Source organism: Heterocephalus glaber, unplaced genomic scaffold, assembly GCF_053883595.1.
Source record: "Heterocephalus glaber isolate CG9 unplaced genomic scaffold, H.glaber_assembly_v1.0 deba00001479, whole genome shotgun sequence".
In the NCBI taxonomy this organism is placed as follows: domain Eukaryota; kingdom Metazoa; phylum Chordata; class Mammalia; order Rodentia; family Bathyergidae; genus Heterocephalus; species Heterocephalus glaber.
In genome coordinates, this window is record NW_028258316.1 from 22,970,649 (window position 1) to 22,995,700 (window position 25,052).

Below are 25,052 nucleotides of genomic sequence, written 5' to 3' on the forward strand. Positions count from 1 at the left end.
TTTTTATTAGTATACGTTTCTGAAACATAGTAAATACATTCATCATGAGGCTTTGGTAAAATACATACTGCATCTTGATCCTTTGTACTTCTCCTTCCTCTGTACTGCCTCCTATCTCCCTCCACCTCATATGATCTTAGCAAGTTAATTTTCCGTTTCTCATGCTTCTCATTCTTTTGAAGAACCAAGTCTTTACTTCATTGATCCTTTGTAGTTTTTTAAAGTCTTAATTTCCTTAATTTTCACTTTGATCTTTATAATTTCTTTCCTTTTCTTAGTTTCAGATTTGGACTGTTCTTTCTAGGACCTTGAGATGCATCATTAGGTTCTTTATTTGGAATTACTCTATTCTTTTTTGTGTATATTTATAGCTATAAACTTCTTTCTTAGGACTGCTTTCTTGTGTCCAGTAGATTTTGGCATGTTATATTTCCATTGTCATTTGATGCTAGAAACTTTTTTACTTTTTTCCTGATTTCTTCTGTGATTCATTGCTAATAATTGGCAAATCTTGTAAAGGATGCAGCACTGAGTAAAGTTTATGAAGACGGTATTGAAAGAATCACACAAATGAGATGTAAGGCTATTATCAAATGAAGATTTTGCAAAATTAGATCAATTAACAAACGAGGAAGAGAATAGTTTGAATATGAAAAGCAGTAAGAGATATCTTAACTCCTCAAATATTTTCTAAAAATGTTTTCTTTATGATCAAAGGTGAAGTAATGACTAAGATACATATCATAGTTTTGTAAAAATTATGACAAAAACGCAGTTATAAGCTAATTGTAAAATTTTATTTGATAAAAACCTTATCTTTTATAACTTTATTCTCTTTTAGATAAAATGATAATCAAGCTTTTTTCTTACTTCCTATGAATCTTTGGCCCTCAATTTATATAAATTATCTTAAATGATCTTTTCTCTATACCGTTTATTCTTAGATAATGATAATCTCGTATTTAACATGTTATAAACCTTCAGCAAACATAAAACTCTTGGGAAAAATTCAATAAACTGTCATTTGTCCAAATACATAAAATAATGAACCCTATGGGAAGTTAGAGTCACTAGACAAAGGCTTCAGAGAGGAGATTCTGCTTAAGATGGCCCTTGAAAGATGAGTAGAATTTTGATAGCTAGAGAAAAAAAGAAGAGCATTTTCAGAGAAACACTGTAGATGGGGCTGTTGATAAGGGAGTGACCACTGAATGCTAAGGGATTGGGGAGTTCAGAAGGAACTTGTCTACTTAGGGAGAAAAAAGAGTAATGGAAGTTAAAGTTGGAAAGCAAAAGCAGACATAATTAGAACTTTCACTAATTTATTCAACTGATTTCACATCACTTAAAGGAACAGTTTTCTTCATCAGATATATTTTTTAAAATTAGAAACATTTTCTGGTTGTAGCAAGTAAAATAATGGAAAAGCATGGAAAACAAAAATTAAGATAGCCACATTATGCTGGTTAGTGGAAAAAAGTGTTCAGTGATATATGTCTTAGTTACTTTTCTTGTTGCTGAGACAAAATGCTCGACACTCCCAAGTTAAAGAAGGAGAGGTTTATTTCAGCTCACAGTTTGTAGAGATTTCAGTCCATCTCGTGCTAAGGCAGGGTGGCATGGCAGAGGGGCATCCCAGAGGAGAGACTCTCCATGGAAGGGGAGGTAGGAGGCAGAAAGCAGTTAGCCTCTCTTTCCCTATTATCCATCCAGGCTACAAGCCTTTTGGATAGTGCCACTCACACCCGAGGTGGGCCTTCCATTATCCACACCCAGAACTATGCTAAACCAATTTAGTTATTATATACTCTTAATCGCAGTATCACACACCCTAGATCCAGCCACTTCTGAAAAGCCCTACTTAGTGCATGAGGCTTTGGGGGTCACCTAGATACAGACCATAACAATATATAAATGATGTAATCCCATTATTTTTGTCAAACACATATTTGAGCCTAATTTAGAAAAAAATCTGTAGGATAATATATCAAACTATTATTAATAGTTGCTAGGGAAGTTGATTTTCTCAGTTATATGGTTCTGGGATATTAGATATTTTGTAACAAGTGTATATTACATTTATAGAAAAATTCTGTAAGTTTAAAAAAGTAGAGAATTTTTAATATTCTAGACACTGATACACAATATATGTTAAAAGACTTTATCATCTTACTTTCTTATACAGAATGTAGTTAGAAAAAAGTTTTACCAGGATCCTTTATTGCTTCGAATGCCTTTGTGTTTCTATCAAGATGAAAATTATGCAGGAGTTACTGATGAAAAATATAGAAGGCCATGGACGAGACGTATGTATTGTTTTTATTTCTCAAAAATATATGTCTGGGGGGTTTTGCCTTAAAAAGTGATTTTTATTCAAAGAAGAAAAAAAATGACAAGGTGTCCATCCCTTGACTTCCTTGCCTCCCCTGTCCAGCTGCTTCTCACTCTCCCAAAATTGAACTCTGGTTGGGGCTAGACAGCAGAACAGCCCGTCTCAGATGAGGTCACCAACACTGAAGGGCATTTCTTCAATGGAGATGTTGTAGAAAGTCTCGATGTCTCAAAGAGTCTTCTTGTCGTCTTCTGTCACTATGTTAATAGCTGCCATGTTAATGGGCTTATGGTCAAAATGCCCATCACGACCAGTTGCTTATCAATGTTCAGTTTTCCCAGTTTGTGAGAAGATCAAAACTGATGACTAAAGAAACCTGCCTCACATCAGTGCTTCTGGCCAGCAAGTCAGTGGTACGATAATAGGTACTCTGCTGGACCCAGACCGGAACTTCCTCATGATCACATCTCATTCCTTTTGGTCCATATCTCCATGCATGGCAGAGGCAGTGATGTGTCTGGCATGCATCTTCTCAGTGAGCCAAGAAGCCTCCCTTTGGGTGTTAATGAATATGACTGCCTGGAAAATGGTCAGGGTTTCACACAAGTCACACAGTATGTCCAGCTTCCATTTCTTTCACTCCATGTTAATGTAGAATTGGAGGTCAACTCCAGGGTCAACTTTTCTTTCTTGACAAGAATCCAAATGGAGTCCCTCATGAATTTCTTGGTCACCTCTAGCACATCAGAAGCCATTGTAGCTGACAAAAAAAACCACCTGGATATTGCTGTTGAGCTTTTGGAGTATGTCATAAGTCTGGTCCTTGAATCCATGACTTAATATTTTATGAACTTTGTCTAACACAAACATCTTGATGTATTTGGGAGACAAGTATCTCCAGTTAGCATATCAAACATTTGGCCAGGGATTCCCACAATGATATGGGGAGCTTCTATCTGCAGCTTCTACCTCAGCATGCATATTGATGCCCCCAATACAAGCATGATACAAGGCACCTATATAATCTCCTAATATCATGACCACCTTTTGTATCTGAACCCAGACAGAAAAAGGTACTCATTTACTAATTCTGACCACATTAGCCCCTAATTGTTTGTTTGTTTGTTTGTTTGAGACAGGGTATCACTATGTAGTTCAAGCTGGCTTTGAACTCACTGTGTAGCCTAGGATGGCCCAGAACTCACAGGATCCTCCTGCTTCAGCCTCTCAAGTGCTGGGATTAGAGGGGTGCACTACCACACCTGGCTAGGTCCTGATTCTTAGTCTTAATGCCTCTTATGTATCTGACAACCTTTGAGATGTGCATTACTATGAAACCCATTTTGAGAGAGAACAAGGGACAAATAGCAACCAGTAATTCTCTCCTTAAGACCACATCTTAAGGACATGGCAGACAGGATTTTATCTCAGTCTGTTTCCTGAGTATACATTGATTCATAATAAAGCCTGAATAATTTTTAAGTTTCTCACTGTAATTATAAAGCAGCAGGACACATATCCTATTCTCAAAATAAAGCATGTTCTGGACATAAGGGCCCTAGAATACAATTCTTTTAACTTCTTGCTTACATTATTTGAGTCCAGAAGTTTGCACCAGGATAATTATTACATCTGCTAGAGAATGTTTAAAAATTTGTTCCTTGGGCCTCAATAAGTAACTTACAAGTTCAGTGTTTGATTCATTCCCCCTTCAAGATCTAAGTAGAGAACAAAGGCAAAGGTTAGAATTTTATATTCTCTAGGCATGAAACAGCTCTGGCCACCAACCCATACATGAAGCTAGGATAAACAAAAGATTGTCATCTTCTCTGCTCCTGACTGATATAAGAACAACACCACCAATGAGATGTCTCTTTGTCCAGTGCCAGGAAGTTTTGTTTTGTTTTTATGGTTTAGGGGACTGAACCCTGGACCTTGCATATGCTAGGCAAGCACTCTACTGCTGAGCTATACTCCCGGCCCACAAAAATATGTTTTAAAAATTATTTCAGAGTTAAGTTATTAAGAAAATACATATGCTTTGTTAATTAAAGACGCATTGCGTTTATTCATAACATAATGCTAAGAAATTTACAGGTTGATATTTTATTACAGAATTTAGGTGACTAACGAATTGGAAAGTTTTCACTAGACATGATATATAAAAGATATATAGATGAAGTCTTAAAATGTGCTAACATTATAAGCATTTATTTTATCATAATAAGATTTTTCTTATCTGAGGGCTGCTTAAAGTTGTAATGACACACTGAATATAAAATCAATTTTAAATATATTTGTATAAAATAACATTTTTTTGTTTCTATCAAGACTTAGACTAGAAAAAGGGTAGCCTCCTTGGAAGAGTTAAGTCATTTATTAACATTTACTTGGTATATATTATGTACCAAATACCATTATAGGTAGTAAGGACACAGTTACTAATAAGACAGAAATAGCCCCCCACACACACACCCTTAGTGGTTTCTTAGACTGGTAAGGAGGACATAGCAATAAAACTATTAAATATAAATCATATTTTAAATATTAACTAATATCTATTATTGACAACCATACAGAACACAATAATATAATACGATATGAAATTTCAGGAATAGGAAGTGCTATTTCCTAAGATGGTTAGGGAAGCTATTCTGTGAAGAAGTGGACATTTGAGTTGAGACTTGAGTTATGAGAAGCAACAACTGTGCAAAGATACAGGGGAAATTCCTTTCAAGCAAATGCAGAATGCCAGACTGAGGAATGAACTTGAAGTGTTTAAGGCCCAGAAAATTAGGATATTATAACTAGGAAAGGGGGATCCCAGAAGTAAGCAGTTTTTGAAATATATAAGGCTTTGTAGACCATAGTGTGGAATTTACTTGCTTATTTGTATTATGGCTACAATAGACTGAAGGTTTGTAACTCCTCCCCATTCATATGTTGAAACTTAATCTTGTATGTGATAGTATTCTGAGGTGGAACATTTGGGAAGTCATTAGGTCATGAGGAATTAGTGCCCTTATTAAAGAGACTCACAGGACCAGGGATTTAGCTCAGTGGCACTGTGCCTGCCTTGCAAGCGTGGTCCTGAGTTCAATCCTCTGGTACAAAAAAAAAAGAGAGAGAGAGAGAGACCCACAAAATCTTCCTTGCTCTTTCCACTATTTGAGAACACTATTTGAGAAGGTGGTCAGCTGTGAACCTGGAAGGGAATCCTCACTAGACACTGAATCTGCTGGTGCTTTGTTCTTGGACTTCTTAGCCTCCAGAGCTATGAAAAATAAATGTTGTTTATTTATTTTGAGTCACTTAGTCTACGGTATATTGATATAGTAGTTCAAAATGACCAAGACAGTTGTTGATATGGGAAGTCACTGGATAATTTTAAGAAAGGGAGTGACATAACCTGCATTAAATGGATTATGCATGCATAATTCAGGAGCCAGGAATTGTGGTGCATGCCTGCAATCCCAGCATTCTGGGAGGGTGAGGCAGGAATGTTGCAAGTTTGAGCCCAGCCTTGGCAATTTAGTGAGATCCTGTTTCAAAAATTTTTAAAAGGGGGCAGGGCTGTGAACGAAGTTCAGTTTAAGGCCCTGGGTTCAATCCGGGTACTGCAAAGAGAGAAGGGAATTAAAGGAGACAGGGGAAAAAGAAAAAAAAAATTCTGACTTTCTGAAGAATGGAATGGATGGGGATGGGGATGGGGATGGGAGTCAAGAGTAGAGACAGGGGGCCTGGGATTTGGCTCAGTGGTTCCACCGCCTGCTTTGCAAGTGCAAGGACCCGAGTTTGATCCCTGGTCCTAAAAAAAAAGAGTAGGGACAGGGAAATCAATCAGGAAGCCATTATGGTGGTCCAGAATCTAGACTACAAAGTAAATCTAGACACTAGATAAAAAGTGATAATAGTTTGCACTAGGATTATAGTAATGGAGATATGAGAAGTAGTTAAAATAGAGATTATTTTAGAAGCAAGGGGGCTTAAAAACATAGAGAATAAAGAATTTTTTCTATGCTTTTGACCCAGGTAACCAAGAAGATGATGGTGCATTTTCCTAAAATAGGTAAAAGGCTTTTGGAGAAGCCAGTTTTTGTCCTGAGTCAATAGCTCTGCTTTGCCCCAATTATTAGGCATCTAAATGAAGACATTAAAAAGAGAAGAATCTTCAGCACGGCTGTGCGTAACAGTTCTCTGGGAGTCCTTGGACCAACCTAGTTTGCCCTTTCTTACTTGTAGTTCTTCAGAGTAATTAAATTGTGCTGGTAAATGCAGGATCCTGTAAAAAAGAGAGAACTCCCTGGAACAGCCCAGGCTTTGTTCCAGTCCCACCTGAAACAGGATGTACTTCTATGCTTTGGTCCAGCAAGTTCTAACTTGGGTATCTAAAACCCAGGGTAGGCTGTTTTCCAGAGTTCCTCAGCTGCTGTGCAAGTGGAACGCATGAACACTCCAAGATTTTGTCCATCCTGGGGCAACTTTCCTAAATCTTGGGCTACATTGAATTCTAGGCCTCTGCTGTCCCTTACTGTCTGTTTGAAAGTATAGTAATAAGTTCACTTCATGTAACTTGTGTGGATGTTCTGTTCTGTCTCACTGTACTCAGGTTGGTAACTACTGTAAAGTCAATCTGTTTCACAAGCTAGAGTTTCAAATTGGAATTATCATTATATAGATTTCACAGAAACTCATGAAATTAGAAGAAGTCACCAACAGCATAATATAGTATTACAGCGTATAGATAATGCACAGAGAACAGGACAGACCCCTGGATCTCTCCAGGAGTTGAAGTCTCATGTAGAAGGAGGTATCAACAAGGACCGGGGATTTAGCTCAGTGGCGCTGTGCCTGCCTCACAAGCACAAGGTACTGAGTTCTATCCCTGGTACTGCAAAAAAAAAAAAAAAAAAAAAAAGAAGAAGAAGAACCAGGAAGGAAGTATCAACTGAGAAGTAACATAGGAAAGCCAAATGAGTGTGGTGGTGTAGAATTCTAAAGGAGAAAGTTCTTCAAGAAGGAAGAAGCCAAATGTTTTGGCTCCTACTGAAAGATCAAGTAAGACGAGACTAGTAAGTTGAGCATTAGTTTGACTAAAATGAGTCATTGGTAACCTTGATAAGAGTGGTTTCTTTGAAATAGTGGTTATTAATATGATTAAAATATGATTGGAGTGTGATTGGAGTATACTGAAATATGATTGGAGTATTTTCAGAAAAGTATGAGAAGTGGGGAAGATGGTGAGCTTGGGTAACAAGAGGAATTTTTTTAATGAGGGAAAATTTTTACATGAAACACTAAAGGGCGAATGAGGTAAAGAGAGTTATTTATTGTTTTTATTTTAAACATTGATTTAAAAAAATACAAGGAGAGACTAAAATGTTTTTCCCCCCCGCTGGGTGAGGTGGCACACCCCTGCAATCCCAGCACTTGGGAGGCTGAGGAAGCAGGATGGTCTGGAGTTCAAGGCCAGCCTGGGCTACATAGTGAGTTCAAGGCCAGCCTGAACTACACAGTAAGTCCCTTTTTTTTTTGCCAGTGGAAATAAACTTGGTGAAAAGAGAATGTGATGGTACAGGAAATAAGATAATTTAAGAGTAAAAAGGGATAGGACCAAGAGCAAAATTAGAGAAGCTGGTATTTGATAGGTGCCAGAATGTTTCTTCTCTTGTATAGACAGGAGGATAGGTTTTGTAGGTACTTATGCCAGTAGGTTGGTAGAATTGGTGGTGGAAGATGAGGTAGTTCTTTATTTATATCAATTTTTTATGTGAAAGCAAAGTCATAGAAAGGGGATAGGGATAGGAGAATGGACATTGAGAACTTGAGGAGAAATTGTGAAATAGCTGTCTTAAAGAGCTAGAAAGCCACTCTTATTAGGGGATATACTATTTCTTCTGTTGACATCGGATGGCCATTGGAATTTATGATTATAAGTTGTAATTAGTTCATGTGACATGATGGGATGGGTTTTTTTTACAATAATTTTCAGCTTTCATAAAGTATATATACAGAAAGGTGAGTGTAGGAGTTTTCCTAAATTAATATAAGGGAAAGAGAAGCAAAAGAATCAAGAGTTTTTATATGAGTGTGACTATGGGACTGACTATGGAGCCTACACTGTATAAGAAAGGATATGATGACATGAGAAAGGGTGATAAATATGAAAACAGTAGGGCTGATGGATGATAGGTCTCAGGTTGAAGATACAGAATAGTGTTTATCACATTATTGCTTTAAAAGTGCAGGATAGAAAAGGATTTATCATTTCTTCTTTTTAAAAATAATAATGACAGCCAAAACTTATTTAGCATTGATAGTATGTCAGGCACTGCTCTAAATAATTTGTGTCATCACATTTTATCTTTACTATAAAACTGAATCAGCCGTCATATTCCTAATTTGTACATATGGTCCAAAGAGGTTATAAGATTTACCTGAGATCATAAAGTTAATAAGTAGCACTACAAGGATTAAAATCTAAGCAGAGTGATTCCAGAACCTGTATTCTTAACTACTAAACTTCTGTTAGTTTTTCAATGAGGCACAGACTCAGATGTTAAGTGATTGATTCAAGGTAAAACAAACAAACAAACAAACTCCTAAGCAGTAATACTGATAGTAGCATATTCTGATTCTACTGGAAATAGAATACTCATTTGCATATGCTGATGCTAGTATTTGACATGGTTAATCTCCTTAAGGAACCAAGGATCTAATTTGGGAGACAAGCTACAGATGCATAAAAATTTAAATATAAAAGTATATATTACTGAGTAGGAGAGTGCCACAGACAATATTATGGACCATCAAGAAAAATAGATAGGGGAGAACTGGAATGGTTAATGGAGGGCTTCTGAAGTACATTATGAATAGGACTATCTGGGATGATAGTGCTATCTAAGCAAAAAAGAAGCTAGAAAAACAAAGATGGTATGTTTCAGGGATGTTGTTCTGATTCTAGTTAAGTTTTGGGGGAGGCAGATTATGAAAATAAGTATTAGATATTTGGAATCAGGTATTACTTTGGAAAAATTAGAAGAGGTCATCAAAGTATATGCAAATAACTAAATTTTAAAAAATGTATTGCAATAAAAGATATATTGACATTAATCCCTCTCAAAATATTCCCTCTTACTTTTTGCTTGTTTTGGGTTTTTTTTTTTTTTTTTTGTGGTACCAGGGATTGAACTCAGGACCTTGCACTTGCAAGGCAGGCATGGAGCCACTGAGCTAAATATCCAGCCCATTCTCTCTTACTCTGAACACACTTAGCCCATCATTCTTGCCACTTTCTGAAGCAGTTCTCTCATGGTTGTCTTTTTTGTTTTTTGAGATAGGGTTCCTCTATGTAGTTCAGGCTGGCCTTGAATTCACCATGTAGCCCAGGCAGATCTCAAATTCACAGTGATCCTCCTGCCTCAGCCTCCTGAGTGCTGGGATTAGAGGTGTGAGCCACCATGTCCAGCCTTCATGGGTGTCTTTACAAGGCATAATCAAAATATGGTGAATGGTGCTGCCTAGTGCCATCCAGTGAAAAGGCAGGCTTGTAAAAACATTGCAAACATGTACAGGAAAAAAAAAAAGAGGAGGACAAAGGGATGGGTGGAGGGAGGAAGAAATGAAGGGAAAGGGGATTTAAAAAAAAAAGGAATTAAGATGTGTTATGTACATGTGCCAACTTCCCACAAAGAATGTAAACATTGTGTACTACACACAGTTACTAATAAATTAAAAATTTTAAAAGATACATAATTTGGGAAGAGGGGAAAAACATCACAGTGGGTCTTCATCTGGCTTATTCACCAAATCTGGCACTCTGTGACCTCTGATTCTTCCTCAAAGTCAAAATTACCATAAAAGGTAAGTATTTTGAATTGATTCAGGACATTGAGGCAACCACAACAGCACAAGTAAAGACACTCATGAAAGAGGACTTCTAGAACTGCTTTAGAAAGTAGCAAAAATGATGGAATAATTGTGTTTGAAGTGAGCGGAAGCATTTTAATGGGAAATGTATCTTTTACTATAATGAATATTTTTAAATTTAAACATTCACTGGATTTCTTTTTATCACATCTCATACATTTGTGAAAAATAAAATTAACACCATGTTAAAGGTGAAAGTTTGGCTTCCTTCTATTAAGTGTGAAAGAATATTTTAGAAGCTAATGTTTGCCATGCTCCTTTCCAGTCTCACCTGTTGCAGTTTGGGATATGACAGACACCTCAGCCTTGGATGAGTTGAAAGCAAATGTCTTTGTGGAGGATTTCCTTGAGAAGTATGTATCCTTAACCTCAAATTTCCCTTTACATCTAGAAGGAGATAAACAGTAAGTTCCCTAAGCACCAGAAAAGGGTAAAAAATCCCTTCTTTATATCCTTATACATTTTCTTCGTATGTCTGAAAATAAAGCCCTAACTTGAATCACAAAGGAGAGATTAATTAGAAGTAATTTATATTCTCCCTTTATTTTTCCTTCATTTACCATATTTTAATTATTCTCTGTCCATTTGTATTGAAAAAGACACTCCAAAATAGAAGAAATATGTTATTATACTTTTAATCAATAAGTAAACCTGTAGGAAGTGTCTATAGAAAGTATTTTAAGATCAGTCTTTTTTCCTATAGTGTAAATGCAGATTTAAGGTTGTTTTCTAGTGTATTTTGTGAAAATTTTATTATTAGTTTAGTCATTCATCAAATATTTGCTTATTTGTGTTTTGTATATAGGAAATGAAATCATGTGAGACATAGACCTTACCCTCAAAGACACAAGAAAACAAGGAATAGTCATTCACTAATAAATAATTATAAAATGATGTGCAGAGCACAATGACAGTAATAGGCATATAATATGAGGAAGGACATCTAATTTGTTCTACATTGTTAATGTAGAAATAAATTAGAGATTTCAGGGTAAATATAAATAATTTACTCTATTGCTTTACATCATGCAGACTGTTGATCAGACCCAGGAAGGATTTCATTATTATTCACATTTTCAAGTTTTAGTAATTTTAAGTTTTCCTTAGTTGAAATTAAATGATTGAAATCTGTTTAGACTTTGAAAACAATAAAGCCCAATATATAATTTCTCTCACCTAGGAATTTATAAGTCAGGTTAGGAAGATAATAAATAGACATAGAAAAAATAACAATGTAAGAATTAAAAGAGAATGTAAGATTACCAACATAAGGTCTATTATAAGACAAAGCCAATAAGAACTGTCTGTCATCCAGGTGCTCTGGGGCATACCTATGATCCCAGGTACTGAGGAGGTTGAGGTAGGAGGATTGTGATTTCAAGACCAGACTGGGAAACATGGCAAGATCTGTCTAAAAAAAAAAAAAAATGTATTTGTAAGTAAACTCCTGAACCGTGAGGAATGGTTTAGTAAAAAGCATTCTGCATTATGAATTAAAACATGTGGACTTCAGTTCTTGTCTTAAAAAGTCAATTGCTAATTACTTGACTAGTCATTGTACCTCTGACTCTTTATTGGTGTGATAATGGATTGGTGCTTCTTAAACTTCTTAAACTTGTGGACCCTCAAGTTATGACTAGCCTGATATACGAACAACTTGGGTTAATTAGGTTAATGGAGGATTCATCTGCCTCTTGTTATCTATAGTGTGTACCCAGGTAAACATCCAGATCTCAGCTGTATTGACTTAGTTACAATCAGCCCTCAGGAACCGATTGAGTTCATAAGTCAAGGGTCCACTGTATATGAATCACTTGAGGATCTAATTAAACTACAGATTCTGATTCAGACAGTCTGTTTTGGAGCCTGAGATTCCACGTTTCTAGTCTGCTTGTAAGTATGGCTAATGCTGCTGGTCCAAAGGCAAAATGATTTCTAAGATCTCTGTCCACCATGTGAGTTTGATTGGTAGAGCTGTGCATTTATAAGTAGGAGAGACCAGCTTCACAAATAAGTAGGAACTGAGCTTGGGTTGAGCACTGAAGGAGAAACTAACTTGAAAGTAGGTATTTTGGACAGAAAGAAAACATGTCTGAAGGGATAGAAGTAGGACTATGCAGTTAGCATGCAAATATTAATATGATAAGGGTAGTTTGGGTCAAACCAAAGATTCATCTGTGAAAGAAATGAAAAGCTATAAAGGAATGGCCACTTCATCCTATCTGATCTCCCATTCATTTTCCAATACCAAGATAGAGTCCATGGCAAATAAATTGGAATCCTTAGCACCACTCAGAATCAAATACACAATTATCAGTCTCTTTGTAGTCAGACATAGTCATGTGACTTTCTTCACAATGAGTTACAAGTAAAAGAGTCTTATGGGAAGTGTTCTGTTTTTTTTGGTACTGGGGATCGAACTCCGGTCCTTGCACTTGCAGGGCAGGCGGCGGAACCACTGAGCTAAATCCCCGGCCCCTCTGGGAAGTGTTCTTAAAGGGAAGGAGCATGTTTTCCTCCTTTTTTTTTTTTCCTTTCCTGATGCTGAAATATGGATGTCACAACTAGCTCCATTAACCATCTTGGACTAATGCTGAAAAGAACTAAATTTAAGAATGGCAGAGTGAAGCAAGAGCCAAATGCAGAAAGACCAGGGGGAACTATCCAATAAGCTTCCTAACTTCCAAGACAGAGCACATGGCCAAATTGAGCAAGAGGAAGAACATGTAACAGTATTTTCTGTTCTTCATGGCTTGCTGCATTCAGATGAATACAAGTGAATACAAGACATTTCACATATAATTATTTCCTGTACTCTTCGTAACAGCTATTTCAGGTGAGAACTATTATCCACCTATAGTTTTTTTTTCTTTTTTTTCCCCCATTAACTTTATTGGTACATTTCAGGTATAAAATAAAGTTACATTCATCATTGGGATCTTGTACCATTACATGAGTCTCTTGGTTCTTATTTTTTTTCCCCTTCCCTTGCCCTCCTGTCACCCCTCCACCCTTCCCTATTTGCAAAGACCTTGTTTCCATTTTTTTCCTCTTCTCACATTTTTTCTTTTCCCTTTTTTCCTTTCCCCTACCCTCCCACTTCTCCTGCACCTTTAGACCTTTTCTTCCTGCTACACAATATCAATTATACATTTTTTAAATTACAATATCAAGATCTAGGAGACATTACCACAGATTTTACAGAATTAAAAAGGATATAAAAAGCATATTTCAAAAATCTTTTTTGAAATAAATTTGACAATTTCTAAGAAGTACCTTGGAAGACAAATTAATGAAACTAACTCTGGAGGAAATATAAAATTTGAATAGCATCTATTGAAGAGAGTATATTCCTAGCTTGAAAACCTACCTATATGACAACAGCAGGCTCATAAACATTTTAACTGATAAATTATATCAAACAATTAAAGCAGAAAAAAGAAGGAACACTTCTCCCCTCATTTGAGGAACTCAACATTGTGCTAATCCTAAAACTGGATAAAGATAATAGAAGAAAAAAGTATGAACATAGACAGAAATTTGTTTAACAAAACAAACTCTTAGAAGTCAGATCTGGCAGTTTGTAGAAAGTGGTTTTATTATAGGGATGGCAGTGTTGGTTCAGCATTGGAAGATCCACCCCCAAAAGTCATCATTTTAACAGAGGAAAGGAGAAAGCCATATGATCCTGTCACTAGTTGGAGCAAGAGTATTGGACTAAATTCTACAGCTGTTCATGGTAAAAGCTATCAGGAGACTAGAAGTAGAACAGAAACTTCTCAACAGATCAAAGACATGTACTCCATACTTCCAACAAAAACTCCTTCTATGAATGGAGACAATACAATGCTTTCTCCCTAAAGTGGGGAACAAGGGCATATATGCCTACTCTTCATCTGTCCATTAGACTTTGAAACATAGGTCTAAACCAAAATAGTCTGGCAATAAAATGACACAACTAGGATAGGATTGGCACAGCAGAAGCAAAATCTTTATATGTAGATGAAATGATCATCTACAGAGTAAATACTAAGAAATCTCTAGGAGCCCCTAGAACTTGTACTTGAATTTAGGAGGACTAGAAAACACAAGGTTATATATAAAAATTCAGGTCTGTGTATACTTGCTGTAAACGAAGAACTGGATATTGAAATTTAAAAGTTATGTAGGAGTACAAAGGACCCAGAAAAGCCAAAAACAAAAACAAAAACAAAAACAGTGTTGGAAGACGTTTAGCACCCAATTTTAAGACTTCTTCTAAAGCTACAGTAATCAAGGCAGTGTTGGTGTAAGGAAAGACATATAGATCATTGGAATAAAACAGAGAATCTAGAAATAGAACCACACATATATGGTCCACTGAGTTTTGAAAGATTATTGAACATTAGCATTTTATAGAATATAAACTCAATTCAAGAGCCAAGGAAGAGATAGTGTCTTCAGCAAACGGCACTAGAACACCTGGTATCCGTATATAAAAAATTAACCTCAACCCTTTATTTCCATACATGAAAATAACTTAAAGGGATCTATGAACCTAAATAAGAAAGCCTAAAAGTATAAAACTTTAAGAAGAAATTATAAGGGAAAATATTTATGAATTCAGGGTAGGCAAGAACTACCTAGGATACAAAAAACATGATGTATAAAAGAAAAAAAATTGATAAATGAGATTCCATCAAAATTTAGAACTTTAAATGACATCATTAACATGAAAAGTAGTCCTTAAACAGACCATATTTACAATGCATACAACCTATGACCAGAATATATAAAGAATTCTTAGAGCTCTTTAATAGACAACCCAATTAAAAAGTAGACATAAGAAGATGATAAATAGCCAGTATAGCACAAGGAATGGTGTGCAACTCTAGAATCAGAAAAATACTAATCAGTACAATAATAAGATTGAATTATACACTCATTAGGGAGATGAAGTCAAAAGTTTTAAAAGCCTTGTCATGACTTTTTCTTTTTGTTGGATTCTCCCCCTTTGCGTTTAATTTGTCATGCTCAGTGGATTCATTCTGCTGGGTTTCCTGGGGTTGTGATCCTCATTGTCTTTTTCTAGGGTATTGTCTAAAAATTTTTGGAGTGCCAGTTTGGTTTTCATGAAGTTCCTGAGGTGCTCTTTATCATGAAAGTATCTTATTTCTCCATCAATTTTGAAAGATAGTTTTGCAGTGTACATTAATCTGGGTTGGAGGCTGTTTTCCTTTAGGGCTTGAAATACATCACTCCAAGCTCTTCTTGTCTTGAGGGTTTGCATTGGGAAGTCTGCTGTGATTCTGATGGGCTTTCCTTTGTATGTGATTTGTTTCTTTTCTCTCACTGCTTGTAGAATTTTATTCTTCTGTTGGATTTCTGGAATTCTAACTATTATATGCCTATGTGTAGATTTTTTTTGATTAAGGCTAGCTGGAGTTCTATATGCCTCACTTATCTGTATGTCAAGTTCTTTTCCCCTCCTTGGGAAGTTTTCTGCCATCACCTCTGTGAAGAGTTTTTTTTATGTCATATGTACTCTCTCCTCTTTCCTCACTGACTCCAGTCAGTCTTACGTTATTCTTCTTTGCATCTTCTAGCAGCTGCTGGATTGATTTCTCATGTTACCTCACAATTTTAAAGCAATTTTTCTTTTCTTCCTCACTAATTGCAATCTTATCTTCTATATCTGAAATTCTATCCTCACATTGGTTCATTCTGCTGAGCAGACTTTCGATGGAGTTTTTAATTTCTTGGAAATCTGTTTGTATCTGTTTTATGGATTCCATTTGTTTCCTATGTTGGGATTCCATCATGTTCCTCAGATCCTCTATTTTTTTATCTGTGTCCTCTCTAGATTTATTAATCATGTCTTGCACCATGAGCAAAATGTTTGCTGTTATCTGAATAATTATTTCTAATTTCATTTTTCCCAGATCCTCTTTTGTTGCCAGTTCAGAGAGTCCAGGGGTTGAGTATCAGAGTTTTCCATCTCGTTTCCCTTTGGAGTTACTGTAGGTGATCTGGAACTCTGTTTTTGAGGCTTTTTTATGTGTCTTCTCATTTCCATGGGGTGGGGGGGTGCTTCTGGCACCCACGCGGCTCACCTTCTCTGCCCTAGGAGCTTGGGATGGCAGCGGAGGAGCTTCCTTCCGGGTGCTGGGACCGGCTGAGCTTCTCTGCCCTAGAAGCTTGGGATGGCGGTGGGGGAGCTTCCTTCCGGGTGCTGGGACCGGCTTAGCTTCACTGCCCTAGGAGCCTGGTATGGAGGCAGGGAAGCTTCCTTCCAGGTGCTGGGACCGGCTCACCTTCTTGGCCCTAGGAGCCTGGGATGGCAGCAGGGGAGCTTCCTTCTGGGTGCTGGGACCGGCTCAGCTTCACTGCCCTCTATCCACCTATAGTTTTGATCTTGAATGTTCCCCAAAAGCCTATGTGTTAAAGCTTTAGACCCTAGGGTGGTAGTGTTTGAAGGTTGTGGAGCCTTCAAGAGCCCAGGCCTTGTAGGACGCTTATAGATCATTGGGGAGAATGCCCTTGAAGGGGACAGTGGGACTCCAAGTCCTTTGTTTTTCTATTTTCTTTCTTTCTTTTTTTTGCTTCTGAGCCTTGAGGTAAACAGTTCCACTCCTGTATGTGCTGCTGCTATAATGTGCCCCCACAGGTCCAAAGTAATGGGGCCAACTGATCATCAGCTGAAACCTCTAAAACTGAGCCAAAATAAACCTTTTCTCAAGTTGGTTATCTCAGGCATTTGTTACAGTAATGGAAAGCTAACACATATACAACAGTGTGTATGAGAAAGTGAGAAATATTAAGTAAATTGCCCAAGGTTATACAGCTAGTTAGTGGCTGAGGTTAAGACTGAAACCTTGGTCTAACTTCAAACCCTGTACTATATTGTTTTGTGTATTTTTTATTTAATATTTTCATTGAGATATAATTTATATTATATAGAGTTTAGCCATTTTAAATTCATTGGTTTTTAATATATTCACTAAATTGTACACAGCCATTACCACAAGCAATTTAAAAGCTTTTTCATCCACATAAAAAGAAATCTTATACCTATTAGCAGTTGCTGCTAGCATCCCCTCAGAAAAACACTAGATTATTTTCTGTCTTTGTGGATTTGCCTGTTCTTGGTATTTCATATAAATGGAATCAAACAATATGTGCTCTTTTGTGATTGGCTTCTTTAACCTACTTTCAAGGTTCATCATATAGTGTGTGTCAGTATTTAATTTTTTTTAATGCTAAATAGCATTCCATTATATGAATATATCAAATTTTATTTATCTGCTTATCAATTGATAGGCATTTAGGTTGTTTCCATTTTTGGCTATTATGAATAATGCTGCTATGAACATTTGTGTACAAGTTTTTGTGTAAACAGTTATCCATATAGGATTGGAATTGCTGTATCATATAGCAACTCTGTGTTTAACTGTTTGAGGAGCTGCCAGACTATTATCCAAAAAGCTATACCATTTTCATTCCCATCAGCAGTGTATAAAGATTATAATTTATTCACATTCTTTAAATACTCGTCATTTTATCTTTTTAGTAATAGCTATCTGAGTCAGTGCCTTAGTTTATCTCATTGTAGTTTTGATTTGCATTTCCTTGATGGCTAATCATTTTGAGCATCTTTTCATGTGCTTATTGACTATTAGTATATCTTCTTTGGAGAAATGGCTTTGTAAATCTTTTGCCCATCCTTTTAACTGTCTTGTTATTAGAGTTTTAAGAATTCTTTATCAGGTGTAGTGACACACACCTGTACACCCAGTGCTCAGAAGGCTGAGGCAGGGGGATTGCCAGGAGTTTGAGGCCAGCCTGGGCTACATAGTGAGTTCAAGACAAGCTTGAACTACATTGCAAGACCTTCAAATAAATAAATAAATAAATAAATAAATTCTATATATATGCCACATATAAGTCCTTATCAGATACATGGTTTGTAAATATTTTCTCCAGTGAAATATCTTTTTACCTTTCTGATGGTATCCTTTGACTCATAATTTTTTTTTCACTTTGACATAATCCAGTTTATCTACTTTTTCTTTTGTCACTTGTGCTTTTGGTGCCATTTCTAAGAACTTTTTACATGACCCAAAGGCTAAAGAATTTACTCCTTTATTTTCTTCTAAGAGTTTGCCTGTGGTGTAGAGGTAAATTGTAGAGTTAGATTAAACTGGTTCACAATGTTTACCCATGACTCTTTTAAAGTCATAAATCAGATCATGAAATGCTTCTTATAACTGACCAACAATGTCTCAGTGCTCAAAGAATAAAATCTAAAAGTTTACCAAGGCTTACAAGGTCTAGAATGATTTGTTCCCTGCCTACCTGTCTAACCTATCTTTGTTTCAGTTACCCTGAGCTTTGTTTTTCTTAGAGTATGACAAGCTTATTGTCTTTTTTAAGCCTTTGCATGGTTCACTCCCTACCATTATTCAGGTAGCTATAGAAGTATCTGCTCCCACTAACTACATTCTCTTAAATATACCTCTTAAGCCAAATGTGCAGGTGCCTGCCTATATAATCTCAGCACTGGGAGGCTGAGGTAGGAGGATCTCATGTTCAAGCCCAGCCTAGACAACTTAACACCTTAGTGAAACCCTGTCTCAAAATAAAAAAAGACTGGAGATATAGCTCTGTCCAAAGGCCCTAGGTTAAATCACCAGTACTGTAAGATAAACAAACAAACCAGCCTATCTTTGTAAGAGTGTGAACTTTGTTTTATATGCCAGTCCATTCTCAGCACCTAGAATGGTATTAGCACATTGTAGACATTCAATAAATATTTTTCTTAAGAAATTAATGAATGTCAGTGGGTGAAATTATCCATGACAGCAAAAGAAAGTGAAGATCGTATAGACTTTGAAACCTCAGAAACACCAGTATTTACAGTTATAGCAAAGGAGGAGGCACCAAGGAAAAGAGAATGAATACCATTAGAAAGGGAGATAAAAGGAGAGTCAAGAAACACTAGTCTTCATAGATCATTTGTATCAAGGGAAAGAGAACTAACTAGGTGTTTTCAAAGCTATAGTACCATGTATTATTACAAAATGCTGACTGTCAGCATTTTTTTTTGCTTAAATTCTTTTATTGGTACATTTTAGGCATAAGATACATTTACATTTATCATTGGGTGCTTGTACCTGTACATGATGTTTCTTATTTTTCCCCCTTACCTGTGTGCCCCTCAGCCCCTCCACCCTTCACTATTATATAGACTTTGTTTGCATTTTTTTCTTTTCTCATAATTTTTCCTTTCCATTCTTTCCTTTCCCCTTCCCCTCCCACTTCTCCTACCCTTTGGAGCTTTTCTTCCTATTTCAAATTATCAATTATTCATTTTAATTATTTTAATCCTTATTTACACTTTCAGTTTCTCACACTAGAGAAACTATTCGGTATTTACACATGTGTGTCCTATTTATTTCTCTTAAGAGTATGGCCTCAGTATGCATCCATTTAGCTATGAATGTCTCTAGTTTCTCATTCTTTACGGGTGAATAGCACTCCATTTAATAAAAAACCACATCTTTATCCAGTTTCCAGTTGATGGGCACTTGGGCTGTTTCCAAGCTTTAGCTATTACAAACTGTGCTGCTATAAACATGGGTGCACAAATATCATTGTGGTATGATTCTTTTAATTCTTTGGGGAAGATACCCAGCAGGGGAATAGCTGGGTCAAATGGGACCTCCAGCCCTAGTTCTTTGAGGTATCTCCATATTGATTTCCACAGTGGTTCCACCAGTCTGCACTCCCACCAACAATGGAGAAGGGTTCCTTTCTCCCCACAGCCCTGCCAGCATTTGTTATTGGTTGATTTCTTGAAAGCAGCCATTCTTTCTGGGGTGAGGTGGAAACTCAGTGTTGTTTTTATCTGCATCACTTGAATGACCAGTGATGTTGAACATTTTTTCATATATTTATTTGCTGCTTTTATTTTTTTGTCTGAGAAATGTCTGTTCATTTCAGATGCCCATTTTTGAATTGGGTCTTTGAATTTGGGGGGTCTGATTTTTTTTAAGTTCTTTATATATTCTAGATAGTAGTTCTTTGTCAAAGGTACAGCTGCTAAAAATTTTTTTCCCACATTGTAGGTTGTCTCTTAGCTCTGTTGGTGGTTTCTCCTGCAGTGCAGAAGCTTGTTAATAAAATGAAATCCCAGTTGTTGATTCTTTGTGCTAGTTCCTGTGATACTGAGGTTTTGTTCACAAGTCTTTTCCTATGCCAATGTCTTCCAGAGTTCTACCTAACTTATCTTCCAGCAAGTTTAGTGTTTCTGTTTTAATATTTAGATCTTTAATCCACTTTGATCTTAGTTTAGTGCATGGTGATAGGTATGGGTCTAGTTTTAATCTTTGGTAGGTTGAAATCCAGTTTTTCCAACACCATTTATTAAATAGGCTATCCTTCCTCTAATGAGGGTGGTTGGTTCCTTTGTCAAAGATGAGGTGGCTGAGTATGTCTGGAGTTGTTTCTGCATCTTCTAATCTACTCCACTGATCCTTGGGTCTGTTTCTTTGCCAGTACCATGCTGTTTTTATCACAGTAGCTTTGTAGTATAGTTTCAAGTTGGGGATTATGATACCCCCTTTCATGTCTCTGTTGCCTAGAATTGCTTTTGCTATTCTGGGTCTCTTCTTGTTCCAAATGAATTTTTGGATTGTTTTCTCTAGTTCTGTGAAATATATTGTTGGAATTTTAATTGGCATTGCATTAAATCTATATAGTAGTTTTGGAAGTATTGCCATTTTTATTATATTGGTTCTTCCTACCCAGGAGCAAGGGATGTCTTTCCATTTTTTTATATCCTCTTTGATCTCTTTTTAAAGAGTGCTGTAGTTTGCAATATAGAGGTCTTTTGCTTCCTTTGTTAGATTGATTCCTAGATATTTCATTTTTTTGGATGCTACTTATAAAAGGAATTGTTCCACTAATTTCTCTATCAGTGAGTCTGTTATTTGTGTATAAGAAGGCTGTTGTCTTTTGAGTGATGACCTTGTGTCCAGCTACTCTACTGAATCTGTCAATTAAGTCTAGAAGTCTTTTGGCCATGTTTTTGGGGTCTTCTATGTAAAGTATCATATCATCACCAAATAATAACAGTTTAACTTCTTCCCTTCCTATCTTTATTGCTTTTATTTCTTTCTCTTTTCTAATTGCTGTGGCTAATGTTTCCAGAACTATATTGAACAGGAGTGGTGATAATGGGCATCCTTGTCTTGTTCCTGATTTTAGTGTGAAAGTTTTCAGTTTTCGACCATTTAGTATGATGTTGGCTGTTGGTTTTTCATAGATAGCCTTAATCAGGTTCAGATAAAGACCTTCTATTCCAATTTTCTGTAGGGTTTTTATCATAAATGGGTGTTAGATTTTGTCAAATGCTTTTCTGCATCTATTGAGATGACCATAGGGTTTTTGTCCTTGACTCTGTTAATATAGTGTATTTCATTTATTGATTTACGTAAGTTGAACCATCCTTGAATCCCTGGGATAAATCCGACTTGGTCAGGGTGTACAATCTTCTTGATGACTTTCTCTATTCTGTTTGCCAGTATCTTGTTGAGGATTTTTGCATCTATGTTCATTAGGGAGATTTGCCTGTAATTCTCTTTTTTGGTTGGGTCTTTCCCTGGTTTTGGAATCAAAGTAACACTTGCTTCCAGGAATGAATTTGAAAGTATTGCTTCCCTTTTAATTTCCTTGATGAGTTTAAAGAGTAATGGCATTAGTTCTTCTTTAAATGTCTTATAGAATTCAGCAGTGAAGACATCAGGACCTAGGGTTTTCTTTGTTAATAAATTTTTTATTACATTTTCAATTTCACTCATTGTAATTGGGGTGTTTAGAATTTCTGTATCTTCTTAATTTAACTTTGGCAATTCATATGTATCTAGGAATCTGTCTATTTCTTCTGTGTTTTCAATTTTATTAGAGTACAGGTTCTCAAAGTAGGTATTGATGATGCTCTGGATTTCTGCTGGCTCTGTTGTGACTTCACCTTTTTCCTTCTTAATTGCATGGATTTGATCCTTTCCTTTTTTTGATAAGATTGGCTAAAGGTTTATCAATTTTATTTATTCTTTTGAAAAACCTACTCTTTGATTCATTGTTTTTTTTTGTATTGTTCTCTTAGTCTCTATTGCATTTATTTCTGCTCTGATCTTTATAATTTCTTATCTTGTGCAGGCTTTGAGTTTGTTATGCTCTTCTTTTTCTAGGAGCTTGAGGTTCTGCACTAAGTTATTTATTTGAGTTTTCTGTTTTCCTAATATGGGCATTCACTGCTATGAATTTCCCTCGTAGAACTGCTTTCATTGTGTTCCATAGATTCCTGTATGTTGTACTGGCATTATCATTTACTTGTAGAAACTGTCTAGTTTCTTCTTTAATTTCCTGTGTGACCCATTGCTTGTTCAGGAGGGTGTTATTCAATTTCCATGTGTTTGTTGGGTTTTGTGGTTTCTTATATTATTAATCTCCAATTTTATTGTACTAGGGTCTGATAATATACAGGGGCCAACTTCAATTCTTTTATATTTTCTTAGACATGTTCTGTGAGCTAGCATGTGGTCTATTTTGAAGAATGAGCTGTATGCTGCTGAAAAGAATGTGTATTCTGATTTTGTGGGGTGGAACACTCTGTAAACATCTATTAAGTCCATTTGTTCAATAGCTTGGTTCAGTTCTAGAATTTCATTGTTAATTTTTTGTCTAGATGATCTGTCTATTTGTGATAGTGGGGTATTGAGGTCCCCCACTACAATTATATTAATGCTTATTTGGTTTTTCATGTCCATTAATATTTGTTTTGTATAGTTGGGGGCATTTGTATTTGGTGCATATATATTTATGATTGTCATCTCATCCTCTTGGATTGTTCCCTTCACAAGGATGTAGTGACCATCTTTGTCTCTCTTAATTAGTTTTGGTTTGAAATCTACTTTGTTTGCAAATAAGATTGCTACCCCTGCTTTTTTCTGGGTTCCTGTCATGTGGAGAACTGTTTTCCATCCTTTTACTTTCAGTCTATGAATTTCTTTTTGAGTTAGGTGTGTTTCTTGTATACAGCATATTGTTGGATTTTTGCTTCTTAATCCATTCTGTCAGTGTATTTCTTTTGATTGGTGAATTGAGGCCATTGACATTGATGATTATAATTGAGAGATACTGACTCATCCTTGTCATGATGTTTTGCTGTTGTTGGCTCTTTTATTTCTTATTTTTCCCCCTTTCTCTTTAGTTTCTTACCTTGCCTGGTGTCTTTCCTCTGTTGGGCCTCATGGAATTGTGACATTCATTGTCTTTTTCTAAGATATTGTTTAGAATTTTTTGGATTGCTCGTTTGGTGTTCATGAAATTTCTCAGGTGTTCTTTGTCATGGAAGTATCTAATTTCCCCATCGACTTTGAAAGATAGTTTTGCAGAATACAACAATCTAGGTTGGAAGTTATTTTCTTTTAGGGCTTGAAATATTTCACTCCAGGATGTCCTTGACTTGAGGGTTTGTGTTGAGAAGTCTGCCATGATTCTGATGGGCTTTCCTTTGTAGGTGATTTGTTTCTTTTCTCTAACTGCTTGTAGGATTTTATTCTTCTGTTGGTTTTCTGGTATCTTGACTATTATATGCCTAAGAGTAATTCTTTATTTGATCGTGGCTAGTTGGAGTTCTATATGCCTCACTTATCTGTATGTCCAATTCTTGACCTCTGTCTGGGAAGTTTTCTACTACTACTTCTGTGAACAGTTTTTTTTAATGTCAATTGTACTTTCTCCTGTTTTTTCTTGGACTCCTATCAGGCTTACATTATTCGTTGCATCATCTAGCAGCTGCTTGATTGATTTCTTTTGGTCCCTTACTATTTTTAAGAAATCTCTGTTTTCATGGTCATTAACCACAATCCTGTCTTCTATATCTGATATTTTATCTTCACATTCCCTTAATCTGCTGTGCATACTTTCAATGGAGTTTTTAATTTCCTGGATATCTGTTTGAATCTGTTTCATGGATTCCATTTCTTTCTTATGCTGGGCAATCATGGTTTCCATTTCTTTCTTGTGCTGGGCATTCTTGGCTTCCAGCATGTTTCTGAGCTCATCTATTTTTTTTTATCTGTTTCTGTTCTAGAGCCTCTAATCATGTCTTTCACCCTGCTCACCATCTCTGTAGTTATGTGGGAGATTATTTCTGCATTGAATTTTTCTAGAACCTCATTCATCTGTTTTGTTACTTCCTGTGCTATCAGTTCAGGTAGGCCAGGTGGTTGATTACCAGACTTTTCCACCTCATTTCCCCCAGAATTTGCCTTCTGTGGGGTGGAAGTCTGAGTTTGTGCCCGGCTTAAATTTCTTCTCATTTTTGTTTTTGGAATTGTCCTTGGTTTAATTCCTGGGTTGATATTTCGAAGTTGCTTTTTGTAAGTATCTTTGTTGTTTGTATTTAGAACCCTTATGGAATGATTGATTCTCAGAGGTGTCTTCCAGATATAGCTGGTCTTTAGATTTTGAGTCTCTAATGGCTCTGAGGCTATCTCATTTTCATTATACCAGGAAGAACAACTGATTAGATCAATAACAACACCTTAGCCCAAGTGATACATTCAGCAACACCATAGCATCAAGTGCATCTTAGAAAATGACAATTTGTGGTAGTTATTAATCTATAACCTTTAACTGTGTGAATTAAATCAAAATTGAGGACCAACCCAACATATGTTTATAGTGAATAAACTCTTCAATATCGCAACTTTACCCTTCGGGATGGGGAGTTAGGAGGAGTTGG

The 25,052-nt window shown here is 36.2% G+C and overlaps 1 protein-coding gene, 1 non-coding gene and 1 pseudogene across 2 annotated transcripts in view; 1 reads left to right on the plus strand and 2 right to left on the minus strand.

Annotated features, from left to right (window-relative positions):
* Shoc1 (shortage in chiasmata 1) overlaps positions 1 to 25,052 on the plus strand; it is a 111,143-nt gene that overhangs the window by 3,583 nt on the left and 82,508 nt on the right. Inside the window, exons 3-4 of the mRNA XM_021262254.2 lie at positions 2,186 to 2,306; positions 10,527 to 10,614. Coding sequence (XP_021117913.1) covers positions 2,186 to 2,306; positions 10,527 to 10,614 — 209 coding nt within the window. The remainder of the gene's footprint in view (positions 1 to 2,185; positions 2,307 to 10,526; positions 10,615 to 25,052) is intronic.
* LOC101699565 (eukaryotic initiation factor 4A-I-like) lies at positions 2,495 to 8,350 on the minus strand (annotated as a pseudogene).
* On the minus strand, positions 4,083 to 4,226 carry LOC147826128 (small nucleolar RNA SNORA48). The gene has a single exon (XR_015439902.1). It is a non-coding gene; the product is annotated as a small nucleolar RNA SNORA48 (small nucleolar RNA).